This window comes from Rhopalosiphum padi, chromosome 3 (assembly GCF_020882245.1).
Source record: "Rhopalosiphum padi isolate XX-2018 chromosome 3, ASM2088224v1, whole genome shotgun sequence".
Taxonomy (NCBI): domain Eukaryota; kingdom Metazoa; phylum Arthropoda; class Insecta; order Hemiptera; family Aphididae; genus Rhopalosiphum; species Rhopalosiphum padi.
The window spans coordinates 2,214,642-2,238,399 of record NC_083599.1 but is presented as its reverse complement, the minus strand read 5'-3'; the positions used below and the strand labels follow the sequence as shown (position 1 = coordinate 2,238,399).

General features: G+C 28.1%; 2 protein-coding genes and 1 non-coding gene across 4 annotated transcripts; 2 read left to right on the top strand and 1 right to left on the bottom strand.

Annotated features, from left to right (window-relative positions):
• The first annotated feature begins 416 nt into the window (after window positions 1-416).
• On the top strand, window positions 417-1,322 carry LOC132924020 (uncharacterized). The gene is made up of 2 exons (XM_060988075.1): window positions 417-852; window positions 1,042-1,322. Exons 1-2 carry the CDS (start codon window positions 417-419, stop codon window positions 1,320-1,322), a joined length of 717 nt encoding a protein of 238 aa, XP_060844058.1.
• A 12,412-nt stretch (window positions 1,323-13,734) lies between these two features.
• Window positions 13,735-22,051, top strand: LOC132927155 (uncharacterized). Of its 2 annotated transcripts, none has more exons than XM_060991621.1 (7): window positions 13,735-13,978; window positions 16,656-16,721; window positions 17,433-17,740; window positions 17,798-17,922; window positions 19,100-19,140; window positions 20,790-20,898; window positions 21,569-22,051. In XM_060991621.1, exons 3-7 carry the CDS (start codon window positions 17,440-17,442, stop codon window positions 21,659-21,661), a joined length of 669 nt encoding a protein of 222 aa, XP_060847604.1. In that variant the 5' UTR covers window positions 13,735-13,978; window positions 16,656-16,721; window positions 17,433-17,439; the 3' UTR covers window positions 21,662-22,051. The 2 variants fall into 2 exon arrangements, with proteins under 2 accessions (XP_060847604.1, XP_060847603.1); XM_060991620.1 differs by having other exon boundaries at window positions 17,398-17,740.
• Window positions 22,052-23,475: 1,424 nt separating this feature from the next.
• Trnad-guc (transfer RNA aspartic acid (anticodon GUC)) lies at window positions 23,476-23,547 on the bottom strand. Its single transcript has one exon. It is a non-coding gene; the product is annotated as a tRNA-Asp (tRNA).
• Between the last annotated feature and the right edge of the window lie 211 nt (window positions 23,548-23,758).

Sequence of the window (23,758 nt, the reverse complement as noted above, 5' to 3'; positions counted from 1 at the left end):
TGTTTTTGAAATAAAAATCGTTAAATTCATTAGCAGTTTGGGAATTAACCTGTTTATAACACCTTTTCGACGGCAGCCGCGTTTTGGAATAAACAAACAATGGACGGGAGCCGTTTGGGATGCGCCGAGAATAATAAAGTACATATTATGTAAGTTCCCTTTTAATGATAACCAAGAATTTTAATTGAAACCACTTTTGTTTTTTAATTTATAATAAAATATCGCATTTTATTTAACTCATTTTGTAAGACGATAACTAGTTATCTGCTGTTCGTTGGCCTCTACGGTCGTGTTGCATTTTTCGTTGGTCGCTTATCGCTTTTTCTATATTTATTACCTATACTCCAGTGTATATCGATATATCATTTGTTTTTACGTACTTTATATTTATTTTATTCTTTCTCCGTCTATTTAAGATGCCCATATGCAATAAATGTTCCGTTAATATTACTAAAGCATCCTCCATACAATGCAATGATTGTGACTTAACATGGCACGCAAAATGCCAACAACTCACTAAAGAGGATATCGACTACTTAAAAGAAGCCAATAACATATGGCGATGCAGCAAATGCGCTAGCGCCAAAAGAGCCTCTTTTAGACTCGAAAATCCAACCAACATAGAAAGTAACGAACTACATGAGATCAAAGAAATTATTTTACAACTCAGGGATTGCTTTCAAAATCACAAGGACGATACAGCCAAAAATTTTGAAATTCTGAATACTAAATTCAACGCTATTGATAAAATTATCACAGAAAACCAAGCACTGAAAACACACATATCTCAATTGGAAAAACAGATTGAATCCATAGAACGTCGCCAAATCGCCAACGACATTATCATTGATGGTGTCCCCGAAAATAAAAATGAAAACTGCGCAATACTTATTAAAAATATTGGTAAACAGCTAAGCGTAAACATAAATGACTCTATGATTAATGATTGTCATAGAATTGGTTTTAACCATAATAATACGCGCCCTAGAAGAATCCTAGTCAGCTTTAGTAACCACCAACTTAAAGTTGATTTTCTCAAAGCTCGACAAATATTTAGGAATTTCTCTAGTAAATATATTGACATCCAACCGGATGTACCCATATATATTAGAGAAAACTTAACAACCAAGGGAAATAAATTATTCAAAGAAGCCAGAGACCTAAAAAAACAGCTTAACTTTCAATTTGTGTGGACAAAAAACGCCATAATCTTCTTACGCAAAAACGAAACAGATAAGATAATACGTGTCGACAGCGAGGACACAATTCAAAACATCAAAGGACAATATGAAGATTTAAACTCCTACAACAAAAATTCGTAAATACTAATCCTACATATTTATTACTGACTTACTATATATATCTTTCTCCTCAAATTGTAACTCTAATACTCATAACATACCATATAATTTGCTCTTATCTCACTAAATTACCTATCATTATTACCATGTATCAAACCTTTTATAATCGCTATTTTAATGTTAAACAATTTATCAACTATTATTATTTAATATTAGCTTTAATGGATTTATCTGTTAACACCATATTCATATCGATTCCAGAATTACAAATTACATTTAGCCAGCTTATATTACTTTCTCTCAAATCATTATTTGAACGATATCGCTATCTGCGTTTCCATAACAATAATTGGCTCTACGATCAGTTTTACGTTATAAATAACAAATTGTATATTATACCCTACACCATATTATAATGAATGATAACACTAATTACGCATTTGTTCACGAAAGAGTAAATAACGTGAACTCGGTTAGTTGCTCTTTTGATAGTCTGGATACCTTTGTATACAAACAAAACTCACTCAATATATTGACAACAAATATCTGTAGTATTAAAAAACACTTCGATGAACTATGTATTATTCTTGATAACATTGAAACCAAATTTGAAGTGATCGTTTTAACTGAAGCATGGCTAGGTTTAGATAACATATCAATTAATAACTTCGCAATAAACGGCTATACAACATACTCCACCACAAACAATAAAAATCAAAATGATGGTGTTGTAGTTTACCTAAAGGACACATTAAGTAATATCATTGTTACCGAAACCAATACACAAGCATTAACAGCACTAGAGATTTCTTTTAAGAGGTCAAATATTGATTTCCTGATTTACGCGATTTATAGATCACCCAATAGTAATACAGACGTAACGCTACTCGAGCTTAATGATATACTACTTTTAAATTCCACTTTAAAAACAGCTAGTTACAAAATGTTATTAGGTGACTTAAATATTGATTTGATCAAGCATTCTAAAATGCGAGAAGAGTACCTACTAGCAATGGCACAGTTCGGTTTTGCATCGCTTATCGATACCACCACTAGACCAATTTCAAATACCTGTATAGATCATATTTTTATTAAAACAAAGTCCCATGCTAACATAGTACCAATAATTGTACTCTCTAACATTACGGACCACTACCCGACAATACTTAGCTTAGGCAATATATTAGATAAAAGAAATAATATGCCAAATCCACTTAAAATATTAAAAACTGATAATCAAAAACTATCAAACTCAATTGAAAATCACAATTGGTCAGAATTACTTGAATTCACTGATGTAAATAAAGCCACTGAATATTTCACTAGCACTTTAAATAACCTAAAAAACCAAGCCTCGGCTGAAATATCCATCCCCTCAAAAACCAAAAAACTGAAACCATGGGCCACTACCGCGATTATTAACTCAATAAGACAAAGAGACCGTCTCCATTTACAAGTTAAGAAACACCCCCTTAATTTAAAATTAAAAGATTACTACGTAAAATTTAGAAACAAAATTACAAAAATAATAAAAAATGCAAAGATCCTTTACTATAAATCAGAATTATTAAAATCTGGAAATAACACAAAACTTAAATGGCAGACTATTAACAATATCTTAGCAAAAAATAAGAAATCAAGTAACCTTAAAGAATTATTAAATAACTCTAAAAACAAAAATGATTATACTGATGAAAACCCCGAATATATTCTGGCTGAAAAATTTAATAAGTATTTTACAAATGTAGCTACCGATTTAATTACGTCACTAAAAAACCGTAAAAATACCTATAATTGCACTACAAACTTCGACAACAATTCACAAAACAAAGTTTGCTTTAATAAATTCGACCCAATCACTCATACTGAAATTTTTGAAGCTATCTCTAAATTAAAAAACGGATCTTCACCCGGTCTTGATAAGATATCCTCCGATTTACTAAAAAAACATAGTTTAACATTTTGTAAACCATTAAGTCATATTTTTAATCTATGCATATCACAAAATAAAGTACCAGATGCCTTTAAAGTAGCTATAATAACCCCCATACATAAGAAAGGTCCTATCTCAGCTCTCGAAAACTTTCGTCCGATATCAGTTATCTCAAACATAGCTAAAACATTTGAAAAAATTCTAAAAAAAAAACTTATATTCTACTTAGAATCAAATAACCTTCTTTTTGAATATCAATTCGGTTTTAGACCTCATAGAAGCACGGACCAAGCAATAGCTAATGTCACAAAACTTATCTATACTGCACTCGATGAAAAAAAAAAATGTGCTACAATTTATTTAGATCTGGCTAAAGCCTTCGATACAGTGGATCACTATAAACTTCTAAATAAAACTCAGAACATAGGCATAACTGGATCGGCCTTGTCTCTCATTAAATCCTATCTAGAAAACAGAAAACAGAGGGTAAAAATAAACAGTACTATTTCTAATGAAAATACTATAAAATGCGGAGTACCTCAAGGTACTACACTATCTCCGGTTCTCTTTAACATCCATTTAAACGATATAAAATTACTTAAGTTAAATAGCAAAATAGTGTGTTATGCAGACGACACCGTACTGATCTGTGTTGGTAGCTCTTGGAATGAAGTATTAAAAAACATTGAAGTCGATCTTAAATCTATCCATAATTGGTTGAGCGATAACAGTTTATTTCTAAATCTCAATAAATCAACCATCTTACTCCACTCACTGTCTGAGCAAACTTTACCACCCATACACAATATAAAAATCCACGAATCGAACTGTAATACATTAGATAGCTGTGATTGTAACTCGGTTAGTATTGTCAAAAACTGTAAGTATTTAGGCATAGAAATGTGCTCTGATATGAAATGGATAAACCAGATTACATCCGTCACAAATAAACTAAAAAAAATGATATACATAATGAAAGAATTACGTGAAATATTGCCTTTCAAAGACATCAGAACTATATACCTAACACTATTCGAGTCAATAATATCGTATGGCATAATCGGATGGGGTGGTGCCTACAACAACGCCCTTCTAACGCTCCAGAAATGCCAAAACACTATACTCAGGGTCGCATACAAAAAAAATTGGAGATTTCCAACCGAAAAACTATTCGAAGACTTTAATGTCCTCAATATAGAACTCTTATACCTAAAAACAATCACCATATATCTGAAAAAACATAATCAGTTGGATTCTATAAACCATGGGGTGAACACCAGGTATGCAGCTAGTAATTTTTCCTTAGATTGGCCCTCTAAAACTAGTTGCCGAAAAGTTTATTATTTTTTGGGCAAACAGATACTTAACTTGATGCCCAATGATATGGTTATATTACCGTTACCCATATTCAAAAAAAAAATTAACCACTGGTTACGATATGAATATGTGTGTAAAACTAAAAATTGTATGTAACATTCTAATTCACCACTTATTTTAGTGATTTAATGTGATTTATTTATGAAAAACTCATTATCTGTATTTTAAAAATGTAACATGTACCTTAAAACATTAATAATTATTTGTAATCTAAGATAACCCATGGGCCTCCACACGAGTTTTTTTCTCAGTGAGGCCCATTAATCTGTTGATATTAATTTAAATAAAAAAAAAATAAAAACTAGAAACTAGTGATTTAAAATTAAGTTAATTACGTATTTTATACATATTAGATATACACACACTGTGTTGAGTGTTGGCCGATTTTGATTAAATAATACCTAATACTTTTCAAATAGGTCCTTCTTAACATTACAATAACATTCTTATTTATTTTATTCTATTACTGAATCACTTGATACTTAAATTCACGAATTTATTACCATTATTATTATTATTATTATTTCTGTATGTTAACTACCTGTGTTTTGTAATAACATCTCATGTCTCAACAATTTTTTTTTTTTTACCTGTAATAGTACAAACTGTCCGCCATGTCCGCGGTTTTCATTTTTTCTGGTTGACCGTACAAAGTGTCGTAACAACAGTCGTAACAACCAGGGTCCCATGCAGACGAGCGCGCGTTAATCGTTCGAGTAAGTAGCAACTACAACGATATAATATAAAACAACATATTATTATGTGGTAGCAACCAGCAACCGATAGCGAAGTGTGTACTTGTAGTATGTTAGTATGTAATAATATGTTATTAATTATTATATATTATTAAATGTACTAATATATTTTATAAAATAAATCCAATTAATTGGATAGCAACTTAGATAGATCTGAAAATGTTCTTTTCTCGAGAGAGAAAACTAAAAGGAGTACGATAACCATCAAAATACGTATTATGGTGGAGGCATTACCTACTATTGAATACGAATTACTATTGCGCGCGTACTCTTTTGGTTAACGATAGCGCGTGTTAAATACGATTATACGATTATGCAATGTATTCAAGTTTAATAATACTAACAATACAATGATAATAATTAATGTCGTATTATCTCATATTTTGCCGTAATTTCATACCTATCAGTTTATACAACAATTATAAGGATAAAAAAACACCTGACGAATTAATTAATTATTTAAGTGAACTTAGTGACTTAGCCAGCTTTATAAACCTATAACTACCTAAAATATTATAAATTATTTTTGTATTGACTAAAAATTGTATACATCAATTAACATTTTAGGGCATTACTTATTATTTTATTAATGATAATTCCCAGTCTGTCGTAAATTAAATGTAATCTTTTTTAAATGTGTTTTTTACTAATACTAATTAATTGCAACTAAATTAAAAATTTATGGGTTAAAAATTAAATTACGCCATTTATGCTTATAATCTCGGTGAAAGACATTTGAGTCTATAAATTATAATATGCCTTCTAACAAATTTCCAATACACTATTTAAAAATACAGTTGGACTTTGTTAACTCGAAGTCGAAGTTAATAGTTCAAGTTAGCCAAGCTCGACTGTATACCTACTTTATGAAATTTATACTTTATTTATGAAATCATAAATATTTGTCAAACATATTTTTTTAAATACCTATATATTGGGGAAAAAAATATGATAAAAATGTTTATATTATAACTAGGCTATAGGCTCGAGCGCAATCGTGTTGTGTTTTTCGCATGTGAAAATAATAGGTCATTCGCAATCATGTTACACCCCTTAATGTATGTTCTATTGTCTGGTTAAGACGAACACAATCGTATATTATGGAAAGGGTCAAATGCGTGCGGAAAAAACGTAGTTCGTCGGTACTCGCTAACCAAATGTTTTCATCGGTTCCATGTGATTTGGTCGCAGTAAGTTGGGCGCGATAAATTGGGCGCGGGAATTTAGGCGCAGAAAATTGGTCGCGGTGTAATATTATCGCGCGTCATATAGTCGTTTTGTATTAGATCGCGTCAATTTAATGATATCGTCGGATATCTAAATAAATTATGATCGTTTTAAATTATCGTTGTCTATATTGCGGTATAGGCTCGTGATTCGATGATTTGTGATTATAAATCCTATAATGTGTTATGTTTACTTTTGAACTTAACTTTGAGGATTGGTCGCGTTAATAGAAGAAGACGAAAAACACCTCCACTATTTCCTATTTCAATATGGAATTGTTATTTTTTAATTAAAAAATATATTCCACTCACCAATAATGCAGTAGAAGGCTGGCACAATTGTTTCAATTCGTTGTTAAATTCAGTTCATCCATCTATTTGGATTTTTATTAATGCGTTGAAAAAAGAAAATAATATAAACCTTTTTAAAGTCAAACAGTTACTTTCTGGAATAGCATTACCTAAAAAAAAAATATAAAGATTCTGCAATTCGTATTCGAAAATTAACCTCAACATTTGACCCAAATATTACTAATATTCAAAATTATTTACGTGGGATAGCTGTTAATTTCCAGTTGCAATTATAATTTAGAACTTTATTTGTATACATTTTTGTTTTTATTATTATTATTATTAGCTATCTGTGGAACAATTTAATTTATATTTTTAAAATTTAAAACTATTTTGACTTATTACTAATTTGATTTAAATTATATTTTATACTTGCCAATAAGTTATGCATATTGTATTTAAACTAGGTATTTATAATAAAGTATAAAATATTGTACCTAAGGCATGTATCGTCACTCGCCGAAATTACGTGCGACGATATTACACCGGCGCCCAACTTGCAGCGCCTAATTACGTATTTACGTGACACCGTTTTCATCGGTCGCAGTCCACAATAATTTATTATTGTGAATACATAAAAATTAAGAAAAATTAACCGAAACGCACGTGTGGGCGTGTGGCCATTCGGGTACGGGTACCTGGCTGAGCACACATTATTCTATTCGAGATCCAAAGAGAAATCGTAGTTTAGTCATAGTATAATCACATTTTTTTTTGTGCATTCTAATCCATTTTTTCGACACCTATTCACTCGGACGTCCGACGTCAAGTGTGGATTTGTTGACAGATTTTTTTTTTATTCTACGATAAAATCAACCATTTATTTTATTGTCCATAAAATAATATAGTCATTTAGTCATAGTTAGTTCAATTTTTATAAAATGTATCTTGAAAATGTAGTACAAGTTTTATCATACTTAATATTCGAATCGAAAAAATGTAATGAATCAAAAATAAGCTTGTATGTTGCTTATTGATGAAACTTTATCTTTTAATAATTTAAGAGGTGTTATATAGTTAGGTATCTTTAAATATAAATTACGGGGCTAAGGGTATCAAAGTTCTTTACCTTTTTGTTTATTGTTAATTATCAAAGCCTATAATATGTTTTTACGATTAATCGGTATCTAAAATATTGGTTATATTATTATTTATTTTTACTTTTTAGTACACATAAGTCTGCGTAGCTTATTTAACTATTCTTGATGGTAATGCTATTTGCTATAATATGCAAATACATTTTAATTTAATTTCTTACCTGGTAAACATTGACGATTAAGAGGACTGTAAAAGCTATGTAAAATATAACAACTTTAAAATGTTCATAACTCACTTTAAAAAGATAATATCATTAAAAGCATATGTCACTGTCTAGATAATGTTCTTACCTTTAAATTTTTTAATAGGTAAATTTACTCTAATATTAAAGCTAACGTCACAAAATGTATTCAACTGAACGAAAATTTGTTATGATGTACGTTAGTAAGACAGAGACTACACATACGAGTATGGCGTCCTTTTAAAATAAATGATCATGAAACCAAAACGAGAACTTATCGTTTTGAGGGTATTAAATAAAATAAAAATGCAATTATCGGATGTAAGTTACGATATTAATGAAATGAATTAAGTTTTAATGGTATTATGATGATATTAAATTATGAAGCTGTGTTGCGTAATAATGTGATGAATATAATTACAAAAATCAATAAAATATTAACTATTTTTTTTTTATGGACATTTGAACGAAACTCGATATTTTAAGAAGAACTAAAAATTTTAATTATTTCGTTGTACCTATATCAAAAATGAATTAGGGATTTGAAGATTTTATGTACATTAAAATATTTTGTATAAATGGTCATTATTGTTTAATAATGACCGTATTTACATATTACATCGTTCAACGGCGTTCTATACGTAATTTTTACTGACGAAATATTCATGCGTAAAATAACGATTTATCATCAAACGAAAGGTATTATTGTAATATTATGCCAAAAAAATTTGTCTATAATTTAAATTTTTGATTTTTTTAAAATATTTTTGTATAAACATATATAATATGTTTTACATTTTTTTTTTTAACTTTTAAATTTAATTCACTATTATACAATAGTATATGCTTTTTATATAATTTTTATTATTTACTTAATGCTAACCAACACATTCTTAACCATACCTCTTCTGAAACAGTCTGTATGAAGTGAGGAGGAATTTGTGTTACAAAATACCAGACCCGTTTGAAAATTTACTTTTTTGTAAGACGGGAGCCATTTAGGAAAAGCGGCAGCTGAATGGGCTACGTCCTATAATGTAATTTAAAATTTGTTTTGGTATTTACTCTAATAGTAAATTTATTATTTTTCCTTATTATTGTGAGTTGTGAGCCCTAAGGGTTTTTTTTTTATCATATTCATAGGTACAAATCGCCACTATTTTAATTATTTTTATTTTATATTTTTGTATTGGCGTGAAAGTGAATCGCCAATACTTGTTAAATTATATAGGTAATATTCGCGACTATTTTGTGTTCGCTCGAATCATCACATTGATTTGTTTTACTTATTATATATTTATATATATATATATATATATATATAATATATATAATATAATTTTATTAATTTTATTTCAAATATTAATGGTAGTTGGTACTTAAATTTAGGTGAATAGTAGTTTTAATTATTAATCAGTTCCTTCTTCCTTGTCAGATGCTTTTATGTAACAGGCTCAAAAAGTTATGTGTTAGATTACAATACTATAATACTGTCCTGATGCCTGAAAATAAAACCAGTATACAACTAATCAAAAAGACAGGGCGTGGTTAAAAATTATAATCGGGCCGTCGCTGCTTGACGAACATGAAATTTATGTAAGCACGACATATTCAGGTAAGCGTATTGGTGTGTTCAAGAAATGGAAGGGGGAGGGAAGGAACCTATGTATTTATTAAAGCTGAATGACTCGTAGAGGTCTCCACCTCTCTAACACTCCGTTATGAATAAAATAATGTAATATTAAAATTAAATATAAATACGCATTACCGGTTAGCAGAGAAGCTAAATTTTTTATACTAGGAATTAGGATAAAATATAATACATTAATTAAGTAGGTATTTTGATTTATACTCAACGTTAATTACAATACAAGTGGCATTTAAACATCATAGGTACTTATTGCTTTTGACTTAATTGGGTCAATATCATGACATATTTTATTATAAATTATTATCATAATACATTAATAGGTACATCTAGTAAATCCCAATGTTCTGTTATGAATGTAGTTATAAGTTTATAACCTTTTTATAAATTATAAGCATAGGTATATACAAATACAATATATTAGAAACATATTATATGTATATCATAATATTAAAACAGTTGTTAATTATCGATTGCAATAAATCGCAATTATTGATTAACGCAACCTATACGGCTATACACATTACACACAACACACACAAAATACATATGCAATGGGCTTACGCAGTTAAATATATAGTATTTCGGTGATCAGATCATGGCTTTATTATTGTTTGTTAAACATGGTCATTTTTACATTTTACATTCTTACGTTTTATTTTTTAGACACGATTCATTGATGGTTTTATCTGTTATAATTTTAATATTCCGGTGATTTCAATAAGGCCAACTTATATTTAGTAGTTATTCTTACACGTACGAGATCATTCGGATGGCAAATATAATTAGGCTGTGTAGTGTATATCTTAAGCATAAATAATTGTACGATAATATTATAGGTATATAAGCGTAATGTAATATGAGGTAGGTAAATAATTAGTGTACATTTTAAAATTGGTAAGTTGAGTCTTATAAAAAAAGTAATAAGTAAGTTGGATCCCGGCTACCTATACCTATATACTTTCGATTTAATCTCTGTATACGAATTGCGTCCCGAAATCCCCTTTTCATGTGAATTGCGTCTCTGTAATATTTAACGAAATACGAATTACGTCCCAACCATACACGATAACTATGTCACAACGTAAAAATTATTTTCCTTCCATTTTATACAGATTTATGATTGTCAATAGCAAGTTATGACTACCGGTAGGTAGGTTAAATTTTATGAAATTAGAAGTAAGTAAAATGAAAATGTGTAAGTTTAAATCATAGGAGTGTTTTTAAAATAACGATATATTACAATTTAAATATAACTAATAATTAATATATCCTACTGATTATCCTAGACTGACAAATCATCTCCGTTCAGAACCGTTATTCGTATAAAATGATACCTGTCATCATTGCATTCAAATTTAACAATTAAAGTGACTTACTCTTCATCTCTACTATACAGTAGAGCGATACCCACTTGCCCCCCTTTTTTTTAATGTTGTTTTTTACTGATTTATTTAATCAATAGTTTTCTTAATATATAATAGACATTTAAATTTAAAATAAATTGTATTTGAGGACCTTTAAATAAAATAAAAAATAATAGGCACTACGTTTTACTGAGCGAAATGGGCATCTTATTGTATTCATAGATCATATACCACGAATGTAGTCACACTAGTCACTAGTCATTATTTTGTTGCCGATATTAGCGACGAGCAATGAGCATAAAACCTTAGTATAAGGAATAAGGCCTATAGCGACGAATTGTGTTTTCGATGTGCGCATGCATGTTGCAACTCCTTGCATAATTATCCACTCGTACAATGGACAATCTTTAGGTATATCAAATCATCTGTGGATAAATATGCGAGAAGTTGCGTTGCACATGCGCAATACATACGAGTCATCGTACTAGGCTGGGGCTATACACGGCGTATTCCGCCGCGTTTTCCGTCGAAAATGCATAGTCTTATATCGGAGTAGCTATACACGACGCGCGACGGGCGTAATAAGCCGGCTCGAGTTTTCCTCTGCGGCGTATTACGCTCGTAGTGTATAGTTACTCCGATATAAGACAATGCATTTTGAATTCGACGGAAAACGCGGCGAAATACGCCGTGTATAGCCCCGGCCTAATACGATGACATTGCAACATTTTTTTGTTTGTTTTGATATATGCGCTGTGACTAAATCCATAGGCACTATGATGATATTATCTAAGATTGTGTTGCAAATAGTCGTTTAGGAACGCAACGCCAAGGATTGTATGGGATTTTGAAGAAATAGAATAGTTGTAGGTATATGGCATATTATAGTTTTACTGTTGTGTGGTCCGTACAAAATATAATGACACGGAATACGGATGATATACCTACGAGGCTACGAGTCAAAAGAAAATATCAAAATAGGGTCCCATCAATCCCGAGGGATATATTCGACTTGGGTCCAGGGCCGACGTGAGGGTAATAAGACGACTCGGGCGATCGCCTAGGGCGCTATTTTCAGGGGGGCGCCCGAAATTGCTTTTTACGATTTTCAGACTTTTGTCAATAATATTTTTTTTTAAATATAAAATACCTACCTAAAACTTTGTTCTGAAATATTGATAATTATTATTATGGTTATTTTGTTTAGCCATAAATTAAAACAATATACTATAATGTAGAATATTTATTGTACATGATGTTACTCTATAAATATAGTAAAATCCCGTTACAACGAACTCCAGTGGACCGACTTTTTTTAGTTATAACCGAAATTTCGTTATAACGAAAATTCGAATAAGCTCTTTATGAGCCCTGCTTTTCGGCAGAGGACTTCTATATGACATTCGTTATAACAGGATTTTTCATTGTATTGGTATTCGTTGTAACGGGAATTTACTGTATAATATAATATTATACAAACATTATATTTCGTCATAATATGTTATTTTTTTTTTATTAAACGATATAACAAATTATGTACAAGTTAAGCATAAATGCATAATATATCATTTTTTTGTATTTCTATCCACGAACAACATTTTTTTCAGAGTATTGTTATCATGGCTCGAGACTTATAGCACTCAAGATCAATAAAAAAGCGCTTCAAAACATCATTATAAGCACTCAAATAAACATTAAAAAAACTTAAAATTGAGCAAAAATATTTATTCAAAAAAATTATTCAAATTTTTTTTTTTGCATGATTAATATTAGGTACTAGACATAATTTGTAACAGTGCTAAAAATAATATAATAATTAAAGATTTCAAAAAATATTGAAATAAAATGATTAGGAAAATTGTCTAACTAAAAAATCGAAAAAAATAAATCTTTATATTATAAAAAAAATCAAACTTCACTTTCGAGACATTTTCCGAGCGATTTTCTGAAAAAACTATAAAAAGTAGAAAACCTGGCCAAAATTAGCAAAAATAATCAGAGAAACTGGAAATAAGCATCCTTTTAAGAAATCATTGAGAAAAGCAAAACCATTTTAAATCAATTCATAAAAATAAGCAAATGCTTTAATGCAAAAGCCCCGATTATGATGTTCAAATGGCGCCATTAAGCCTTGCGCCGGGCCTGCTAGGGTCATAATATATGAATTATATTATTATGTGTAATTTTGTGAACTTGAACGTCGTACTACGATACAGTAAACGTTTGCAGCGTTACAGAATTCAAGGACGAAATCGGGTATTCGGGTGTTGCTTTCCTTTGTTATCTCGAGTTCAAACTTTCATATAGAGCAATACAAACGAACACGCACGCGCATTCGTACGTGCACGGTAATCAATATCTGTCACCGCTCGCACGCACGCACTCGCACAACGCACATACGCACGCACGCACAAACGCACATCAGTGTATTGTACTATGTAACATCACAGTCCTCTATTATACAGAAATCTCGTTTAGTCTTCGCACGTGCGCACGCACACACGCACGAGCTTCGATGTACACGAATCGATAATGTACCTCTGTCGCGGTTCACAGTAGTTGTATTCACACGCATGCAACCGTTGCGTCTGCGCGTAGGCCGTAGGATTCAGAAGCTATACACGTTCCCCCCTTTTTTTTTCGGTGCAATTCATTACGTAATACGCTGCGCTGAAAGAACGAGTCGCTCTGTTGCACTAGAATCTACACAGCCACGCCAGTCGGTATTTCACAAATAACAGGTATATAAAGAAGATTTATTTATTTATACATAGGTACAACGTACCATTTTCGAATTTAAATAATATAATATTACGTACTTCGGACTTCGAAAACACCAACTGTGCTGTGATAACGTTCATTATTAGAAAAACACTATTTTTGTTTTGTTTTGTAATTTCGTGGAAGGGTTTTTGGTGCGTTGCTATTACGGCGTGCCGGTGGCTTAATATAGCACGATTCCAAATCGTATAAATATTATTAATATATAAACTAATTGACCTTTTTTTCCACTAGGTACTAGGAACAGCACGCGACGGCTATGTAAATTATGACATACGAGTATACGACATATTATATAAAATCGTATAACATAGTGTTATGGAGAATTACAAATACTCTGCCCAGAGTGATTTTAGAGTAAAAACACCTATATAAAAAAAGGAAGCCAACAACATTTTGAAGACAACCTCATATCCGTTTTTGATTGCTTAAATTTTTTCTCGATTAATTAAATGTGCAAAACTCCACTTATTTTGCTTTTTTAAATAACTGTAAGTTTTTTACTATGCGGTATTTAGAAAAAAGGATATGACGTTGTCTCCAAAATATTGTTTACTTTAAAATTAGTTTTAGGTGATTTTGCTCTAAATCCACTATAGAACGAGTAATCACTATTCTCCGTAAGAATGTTTTTACACTTCAAAATTGGTGGTATCACGTCCTCTTATGAGGATGCCATACCCGCATGTGTTGTTGTCTCTGTTTTACTAACGTAGGTACATCATAACAATTTTTCGTTAAGCAGAATACATTTTATGATGTAAGTTTAATATTACAGTAAATTTACCTATTATCAAATTTAAAGGTAAGAATATTATCTAGAGTCTAGACATTGACATAGGCTTTTAATGATATTATTATCTTAAAGTGAGTTACAGCTATGTAAAATATTACAACTTTAAAATGTTCATAACTCATTTTAAAATTATAATATCAATAAAATCATATGTCATTGTCTACATAATATTTTTACCTTTAAATTTGATACTAGGTAAATTTACTCTAATATTAAAGCTAACATCACAAAATGTATGCTGCTGAACAAAAATTTGTTATGATGTACGTTAGTAAGACAGAGAAAACACATGCGGATATGGCGTCCTCTTAATAATTAATATTTTATATATATTTTAAGCAACTGTTATTTAAGTAAATCAAATTTGTTTCATTATCCATTGTGTAAAAGCAACTAAAGTACCATCAATTTTTAGTATTGCTAAGTTTTTTTATCTTTGGTTATTATCCAGTGAAGTATTGTTAGCTTACATGTTTTCCTTAAGTAGTGTAATAAAAAGAGTTAGTGTTGTCGCGATAGCTAACAGAGATCTTTAGACACTATCGTCTATACGTAATACAATTGAACAAATCCTATTTCTGTGTGCAGTTGCAAATGACAAATAGACGAAAAAAGTTTATGTTTACTAGTTATAATGCTTAAAAGATGTTTGTCTAGAAATGCTAAAAAAAAAGAAATAGTAAAGTGTTTAGTAACAGAATTTATAAAAAATTATAAATTAAACATATGAACATACATTATTTGTTCATTTCAAGGGGATTGCAAATATGCTATTAAACAAATAGTATTTAAATTATTTCACGTGTTTCCAGATACTTTTCAATTGAAAACTACTATTCATGTCATTATAATTCTTGATGTTTTCAGTTTTTCTGACAATAACAAATTAAAATGTAATAACCATATATTTATTTATTTTTATTGCAATACTAAATTGTAATCTACTTAACACTTATATGTGGTGACAACTATAGACATTATTATTACTAACTTTATAATTTGAATTAAAAAAAAAAATAGATATACAAAACATAGATAAGTAGAAATAAAATTTATTATAAAAACTGATGTACAGTACTTACAACTAGTACAAACATTGTATGAATTAATATAACAATTTATTATTTAAACTTAAAGTATTAATCTTCGTTCTCCGGCTATAAAAATTTTGATCTTCAATTACTTCATCATAATTGATTGAATTAGTTACCTCTTGCTCAACAAACATGTATAATAATGCATCTAGTCGTTCTTGATTCATCGTAGACCGTAATTTTGTCTTCACTATACTTAATTTTGAAAAGGAACGTTCACAAGAACAGCTTGTTACAGGCATAGTTAAAACTAATTTAAGAATAATTGAAAATTGATTAAAAATAGTTGAACGATCACCTTCACTTAACCAACGTACCCAATTATGGATTATTTTACTTGATGATCCTTTCATAGTTAATACTTCTTTTTGAAGTAAGTGTTAAAGTTTTATTTAATATAATATTTACTTAAATTTAGCCATAACAAAACATTATCAATTTTGTTCAATTTTGATTTTAATGTATTAAATATTATTATATATTTTTTAAACAATAAGGATAAGTATCACATTTTTTAAATCAATTTCACTTCAGTGGCTTAATGAATATTGAACATTAACATATATTTCATTTTTTTTTTTTGGGGGGGGAATGATATTTTTAAGCTAAACGTTTGTTTTTTATTTGTTTTATTGAAATTTACCAAAAAAAATTAAAATTCAATTTTTTACGTTCCATAACACTTTTTTGTAATCATCAAATATTACCAATTTTATCAGTAACTTATAATTAATTATTATTTTTTAGATGTTCTGAAACAATAAATTCCATTACAATTGGTTCTAATAAAAGCCCAGCTAGCCACAATAATATGTAAGTTGCAATATACGTGTATAGATATAAGTAAAGACCAGAATTATATGCACTAAAAATGTGGCAAATATGCAAAGTAAAAAGGTCAAAATATTATGAGTTAATATGCACAAATAATTGAAAAATATGTTCAAATATGCATCACAAATAAAATATAACAAAATTAGGAGTGTTGGACTTTTCAACATCTAAGTTAATCAACAAAATATTTAAATATATATTTATATATATAAAACATCATTATATGTTTTTAAAACCGTTTAAACAAATAAAATGTAACAATTTTGCAGTAAAAAAACCAATAAATAAAACTAATTTTTTTTTTCATCAACACGATATCAAAATAGAAAAGATAAAATTGTATACCATGTTGACAGTAATTAAAGCCAGTACAGCAATTTCCAAAATAAAACCATAAAATAAATTGATTATTTACTAAGATTGTAAAAAATATATACATTGTGAAAAATATGCCCTAACCCTCCAAATATGCCATTATATGTAAGATTAATTTGGTCTATGGAATCAGTTGGGTCTGAATCGCCCACATTTCAAGCTCTCGTATAAGTGCATACACTCAATATGAACAAACAAATGCATACAATTCTGGTCTCTAGATATAAGTATAATCGAATATTTAAAGTGAATTTGTATAGTAAATTAATTATTTTATCAGTTCCAACTTAATAATTCCAATCAATATTCTCTAAGATAAACAATGGACCCACAAGAATCATCTGATATCGGCGACATTACTAAACGTTCATTACATAATAGAAAGTCATTATTTAATTTTTCTCCCAAGAAAAAAGAATATTTTTCATCTTTTGACCAAAAAGATAATGTTTGGGTAGAACATTGTTTTATAACTGCATTTGCGGAAAGGAATGCATCAAACGAACATTTGTTTAAAGGAGTACGCCTTCCGACTTACGTGCAATATTCTGCAGTTTGTGTTAAGTGCAGACTTCGATCATGTACTACGATTTGTGAAAAATGTCAAGATGAATTCAATCTTAGTATGTAAATTTTAACTCAACAATTTAATACTATTTAAAAAGATGTATTATTATTAGGTGCTGAAGCAATTAAAGATCCTACTAAACGATATATTACCACTATGAAGTTGATTGTCGAGAAGACTACTGATGTTCCTTCAAGTTCTTCTATTGATACCATAAATACAAAGGATGACAAGCAGGTATGTTTTTAAAGTTGTTTACATTATAGACTGAAATAAAAATTCAAATGACTTGTTGACTTGTACTATAATTGTTTTCATGTTAAATATTAATATAACTAAAAGCGACAGTAATTATTAGTTCTTAAAAGAATGAAAATCCACACTTATTTTCTCCATTTTACAAGTACATAATATAATAGAATATAATCAACCGATTTAGTTTTGTTGTTTTTAATATTAAAGTGAATTAATATTATTAAAAAGAGAATCTCAAATTTTTTTATTAATATCTTAATTTTAAGCTAGTCATAATTATGAAAATGTAAAATTTCAAAATTAAGTTTGAGTTAAAAATCTCAAAAGTATATGAATGATATTTTAATCTCATATGAAAGGTATATACTATCAATATATTAATATATATGTCTATATTTGATCTTAAATTGAGATTTACAATGTAATAAACGAAATTTTCCACACTAGAACAACTTCTATGATCACGAAAAAAATTGTTTAATTTTAATTTCTTAGTAAATAAATTAATCTTTGAGTTAAATGAAAGAAAAAAAAGTTTTTAATTTTGGATCTAAAATCTGATTTCTAAACTGCTTCAAGAGGTATTTTTAATATTCCACATTAGTGGCGCATAAAAAAATGTATCACAACCTAACACAAAACAAAATCAACCTAAATGAATTGATCTCCCTATTCCTCACTCGTACACGGGATGTAAATTTGTCATAATTATTCAGTAAATGGTGTATATATTTACTTTTCAAAATATGTTTTGCGATGTATCATAAATTGAAAAAATTAAACTAAAACTATATGTACATGTACTAAATCAGTTTATGAGGCTACTAGGAAGTTTTGAAAATTAGCAATATTATCTGTTTAATAGTTAGCTGTTGCAATGGAACTTTCAATAGTGATTCTGATAAAAATAATTTTACCACTATACTTTTTTAAGAAAAAAAATCAGATAGGGTTGGGAGTTAGTGTTTTTAATCAAAGTGAAATTTTAAAATTTATTCCATGGGAAATGTTTAAATATAATTAAGTTTAATATATTATATTTAACTATTAATTTATAATATTAATTTTATAATCACATTTAATTAATTTCAATAAATTTTAATTATTTATAATATGACTATAATATACTAATTTTAAATATTTAAAATTACATTTTCAGACAAAGAAACTTGAAGAAGAAAAAGCAGATAATAATATTGAGTAAGTTTAAATCTCTTAAACGTATCAAATTGTATTTTTAAATTTATTATATTCTTTTCTAAAATACTTATAAATAAATACGTTTCCACACATTAAGTATGCATTTTAAGTAAATTATAAATTATATTATAATTTTTATATCATTTGATTAATATAGATTATTTAAATGCAATAAAAACTTTGTTAGAAATAATATGCGATACTAATGAATATTTAGTTATATAATAAAAAATGGTTTTATTTTTTTTTTTCAATCAATTATTATTTTAATTCCTGTGATGTTTAGAGACTCAAATTTTAAATTATAACATCACAATTATAAATTATAATGTTCGTCTAAATTCAAATTTTTTTATGAAGTATATGAAGTATATGTCTATCAGGCATTTTACTAAATGCCTAAACAAATAGTAATATAATTTAATTTTTATGAAGTTTTACTATCCGCCTAGATATTTAGTTAAATGCTTATTTCAAGTCAGGAAAATAATAAAAATGAATCATATTGTATTATTTTAAAAATTTTACTATATTATTTATTGCGATTCTATATATAAAAAAAATATGTTTTATTCAAATATATATAATTAAATATAGGTAATTAGTACTAATTACTAATGAAGTGTGATAGTACGAGTATATTATATAGGTACTATAATACAAGTGCTCTATACTGGCACGTATTTTAATGGGGAAATCGCCCCCCCCCCAAGCCCGTATTATAATCTATCTTAGTATATATCTTATAACTTATAAGTAGGAATGAGAAGTTATAGGAGGAAAAATCGTCAAAATATGCACACAAAAGAACAAAAATGAACTCGCTAGGTTATGAAACGGATTTATAGCTCACCTATAGCTTCAAATAGAAGGCATACACAAAAATATGCAAGACCTATAACTTCTCATTCCTAATTATTAATATTAATTATTAATTATTTATAATGAGCAACCTTTTTTATATAAGAATACACCGACACAAATGTATTTTGGAGGATTTGGACCATTCCTAAAAAAGTTAATCGCCCCTCATTGGCGCAACTAGGTCTGAAATATTAGGGGGGCTGCAGACCCACAAATAAATACTAAAATACTTAATTTAATTTACTTACTTTCATGCTTTCCAAAAAACTAGGAGGATTATTTTCATATCAATAGTAACAACTAACTACTGTATAAATACGGATAATTGTTTTGGTATATTAAAAATACAAAATACATTTTTTTTGTACATTTTTAATCGCCAAAATAAAACTAAAATATTGGACGATGATCGCCGCAAAGCCTTGTATTATATTACAAGTATACGTATATTGCAAAATAAACTTTAATATTTAATATTTATACGATTTACTTTTGAATAATTCTGTTATAATAATTCTCTACGTCATATTTAATCTTAAAATTCCTACATGACCTCCTAACACAGTCATGAAATTGTTTAAATATAATTAATTACATCAGTAGGACTAATTGTTTGTTGCTAGCTTTGATTTGAGAGTAAACAATTTTTATCGAAGAATAATAATCTTATAAATGTGTACTATTATTTTAATTTAGAATTGAGTTGAAAGCATTTTTAAATTTCAATTAATATTATAAACTGTGATAACTAACATTAAATATCAAACATGTTACATGCTATGCAGTGAGTTTGAAAGTAAAAATCTCCATTCTGAACAACATGAAGTTATCCAAGAGAATAATGAAATAGAAGAATCTTTATCAGACAATGAATCTTCATCTAGAAGTAACGATGTAAGTATAAAGTTTTTTTTAATAAAATTAAAAGTTTTATTAATTCAATTAAAACTTAGTAAAAAATATTAGTTAAAAATTCCAATAGCTTAATAAAAGTAAATAAAGTTGAATTAAGTAAGTTTTCAGTATATTTCAGGGGCGGATCTAGGGAGGGGGCCTGGGGGCAAGTGCCACCCCCGTCGAAAAAAAATAATATTAAAAAACATACATTTTTATCATATTTTTTTTTGGTGGACGGTCTATATCTATAGTATATAATTTTTCCTATAAAGTGCCCCGACCATAAATACATGCTGGATCCGCCCTTGATATATCTAAGAGTTAAGATTGAATTATGATAGTTTATCCAAATGTGTTACAAAATTGATGTGATAAATACTTTAATTTTACTCCAGGAAAAACTCGTGATCATTTTGTAACACATAAATGTATATGAAAACATAATTGTTATTATTTAAACTTCAATTATGTTTAAAAAATAAATCACGAAAAGCATATTAGGGATAGATATTCTTTATAAATTATAACAAAACAGTTGTCTTGCAAACGTAAACATAAGAAAGAAGATTATTTAGTTAATTAAGAATTACTCTGAAATAGAATCAAGCTATTTGTAAGTTTTGATAATTTAAATAATTCCTAAATCATTAACCAATTTTGTTTTTAGAATGAATCTGTACCAAGTGCTAGTGGAGGTGACATTATATATCCACACATAATTATTGATAATTCTAATATTCGCTGTACAGTATTATATTAGTATGATTGACAAACCTAAAAAGTAAAAACTAATCTTAATTTCTTTAAATTAAAATGTAATTGATTTGAAAAATATTTTTTGTGTGTTTATATTTTTTATAAAATTAAATTAGTGTAATATTAAATTATAAATAAATTGATTGAATAAAAATTACTTAATAGTACACTATAATGTATCGTCTTTTTGTTAAACTATTTTGTTTAATATAATATTATATTGTTTTACATACTTTGTTTATACTATTTTTTAAGTATTCATAAATAGTAATAAAATATGATAATTTGACGCTTATTGTATTACCTATTGGTCTTTTACATTGTGGCCAATTCGTAACATGATCAGAGCCAGATTTAAGATTTTTATGGCCTTATAAGAGCACTTAAGAGAATTTTTTTTAATAGTAATAATTTTTTTTTTTTGTAAAACTACCTTTTTAAATACATTTTTATAAATATTGTATATGTAACATGCTTTAAAATTAATAATTAATAAAGTTTACTTTAAAAATTTGATTACATTTTTTGTGTATAGGTACTATGTGTTGATTTTGGCAGATAACTTACGATACTTGCAATGTAGTATACTGTGTACATGTAGATTGCTTATGACACCGTTACCGATTTTGGATAGTTTAACATGGACTATAGTGGGGAACACGAAAAATTAGAGTTGGCCCCTGTGGCTCGTTGTTCACACCCACTATAGTAAAAATTGGTTCTCAGCAACTAATTAATGCATTAACTATCGAATCCAATTGACCTTGAGCTATTTATTTTATGATTTTGACAACCACTATCAAAAAACATGGCAATCAGCACTCATTTTTCGTGTTCCCGAGTATAGACAAAACATCTAGAAAAATATTTATTTTTAATAATATTATAGAGAACATTTAACAAAAAATATATAAAAATACAACATAATTTTTCCTCTAGTAATATAAAGTATTTCTTAGTAGAAAGATCAGATGTGTCCTTAACAATTTTTACCTTAGAGCGACTAACTAAAATAATTTATATAAGTAATTTTAGTAATTCACAAAAAACAAGACTTCTTAGTTCCTAGACTCCTAGTATAATAAATAATAATATAAACTATACATATTATACAATATGGGACAAAACAACCTATAGTTACTATTTATTTAATCATGATATATATTATTTAATATTTTAATTATATTATAGATTATATAAATATATGGTCTAGCTATATATAATATATAAGTTTTGTTACTTATCCTGTATTTTTTGATAATTATATGAAGTATAAAATTTATAAAAACTTTCAACATTTTTTAGGTAAAATTTAAACGTCTATTAAAACATTTCTCGTAAAGTCGTAAGTAATTTATATTGAAACTTAATATTCAAAAAAATATATGAATATAAGTATCTTTTTAAACATTTGAAATGCTAATTTGGATAAACTTACACAATTAAATGATGAATAACAATGTTCAATATTTTATTATAATTTAAAAATATTATTTGCGAGGATTAATACGAATGAATGAATTTTTCTTAACGCAATGAAATCTTTAATATACATGTAGACTAATTTTAAGATATTACCTATTAATACAATAGACATTATTCACATCATAATATTAACATATGACATCATTATTAACGTTAAGCGGCACCAATTTGCTCACCTTTTTTTTCAAAATTATTAAGATAATAATTAGGAGCGTTTTCTGAAGCCCCGAATAGTGTTAATAATATTTACTTTTCTACCAAAAACGATATTGAAGTTGAATATTAGAGCATTTTTTTACTATAAAAAGTGTTTATAAAACGAAAAAAATTTTCCTCCCCGGCGGGGAATCGAACCCCGGTCTCCCGCGTGACAGGCGGGGATACTTACCACTATACTACCGAGGATTATGTCTACTACAGTGAATTTCATGACTTTTATATTATTTAATTTTTTATATTACAAAATGTAACTGCTAAAAAAGTGGGAAAGTGGTTATCGCTCTGCTATATAAAATAAATGAAGAGTAGATCACTAGTCACTATAATGGATGTGTTAAATTTAAATGCAATGAAAGGTATCATTGTATACGATAAACGATTCTGAACGGAGATGATT

What these genes read in the sequence shown, in the direction of transcription:
- LOC132924020 (XM_060988075.1), top strand. Translation starts at nt 417, where the DNA reads ATGCCCATATGCAATAAATGTTCCGTTAATATTACTAAAGCATCCTCC. An exon ending in CAACGACATTATCATTGATG is followed by an intron (nt 853 to 1,041) that starts GTGTCCCCGAAA and finishes ATTTTCTCAAAG; the next exon opens with CTCGACAAATATTTAGGAAT.
- LOC132927155 (XM_060991621.1), top strand. Translation starts at nt 17,440, where the DNA reads ATGGACCCACAAGAATCATCTGATATCGGCGACATTACTAAACGTTCA. An exon ending in ATACAAAGGATGACAAGCAG is followed by an intron (nt 17,923 to 19,099) that starts GTATGTTTTTAA and finishes TTACATTTTCAG; the next exon opens with ACAAAGAAACTTGAAGAAGA. An exon ending in CTTCATCTAGAAGTAACGAT is followed by an intron (nt 20,899 to 21,568) that starts GTAAGTATAAAG and finishes TTTTGTTTTTAG; the next exon opens with AATGAATCTGTACCAAGTGC.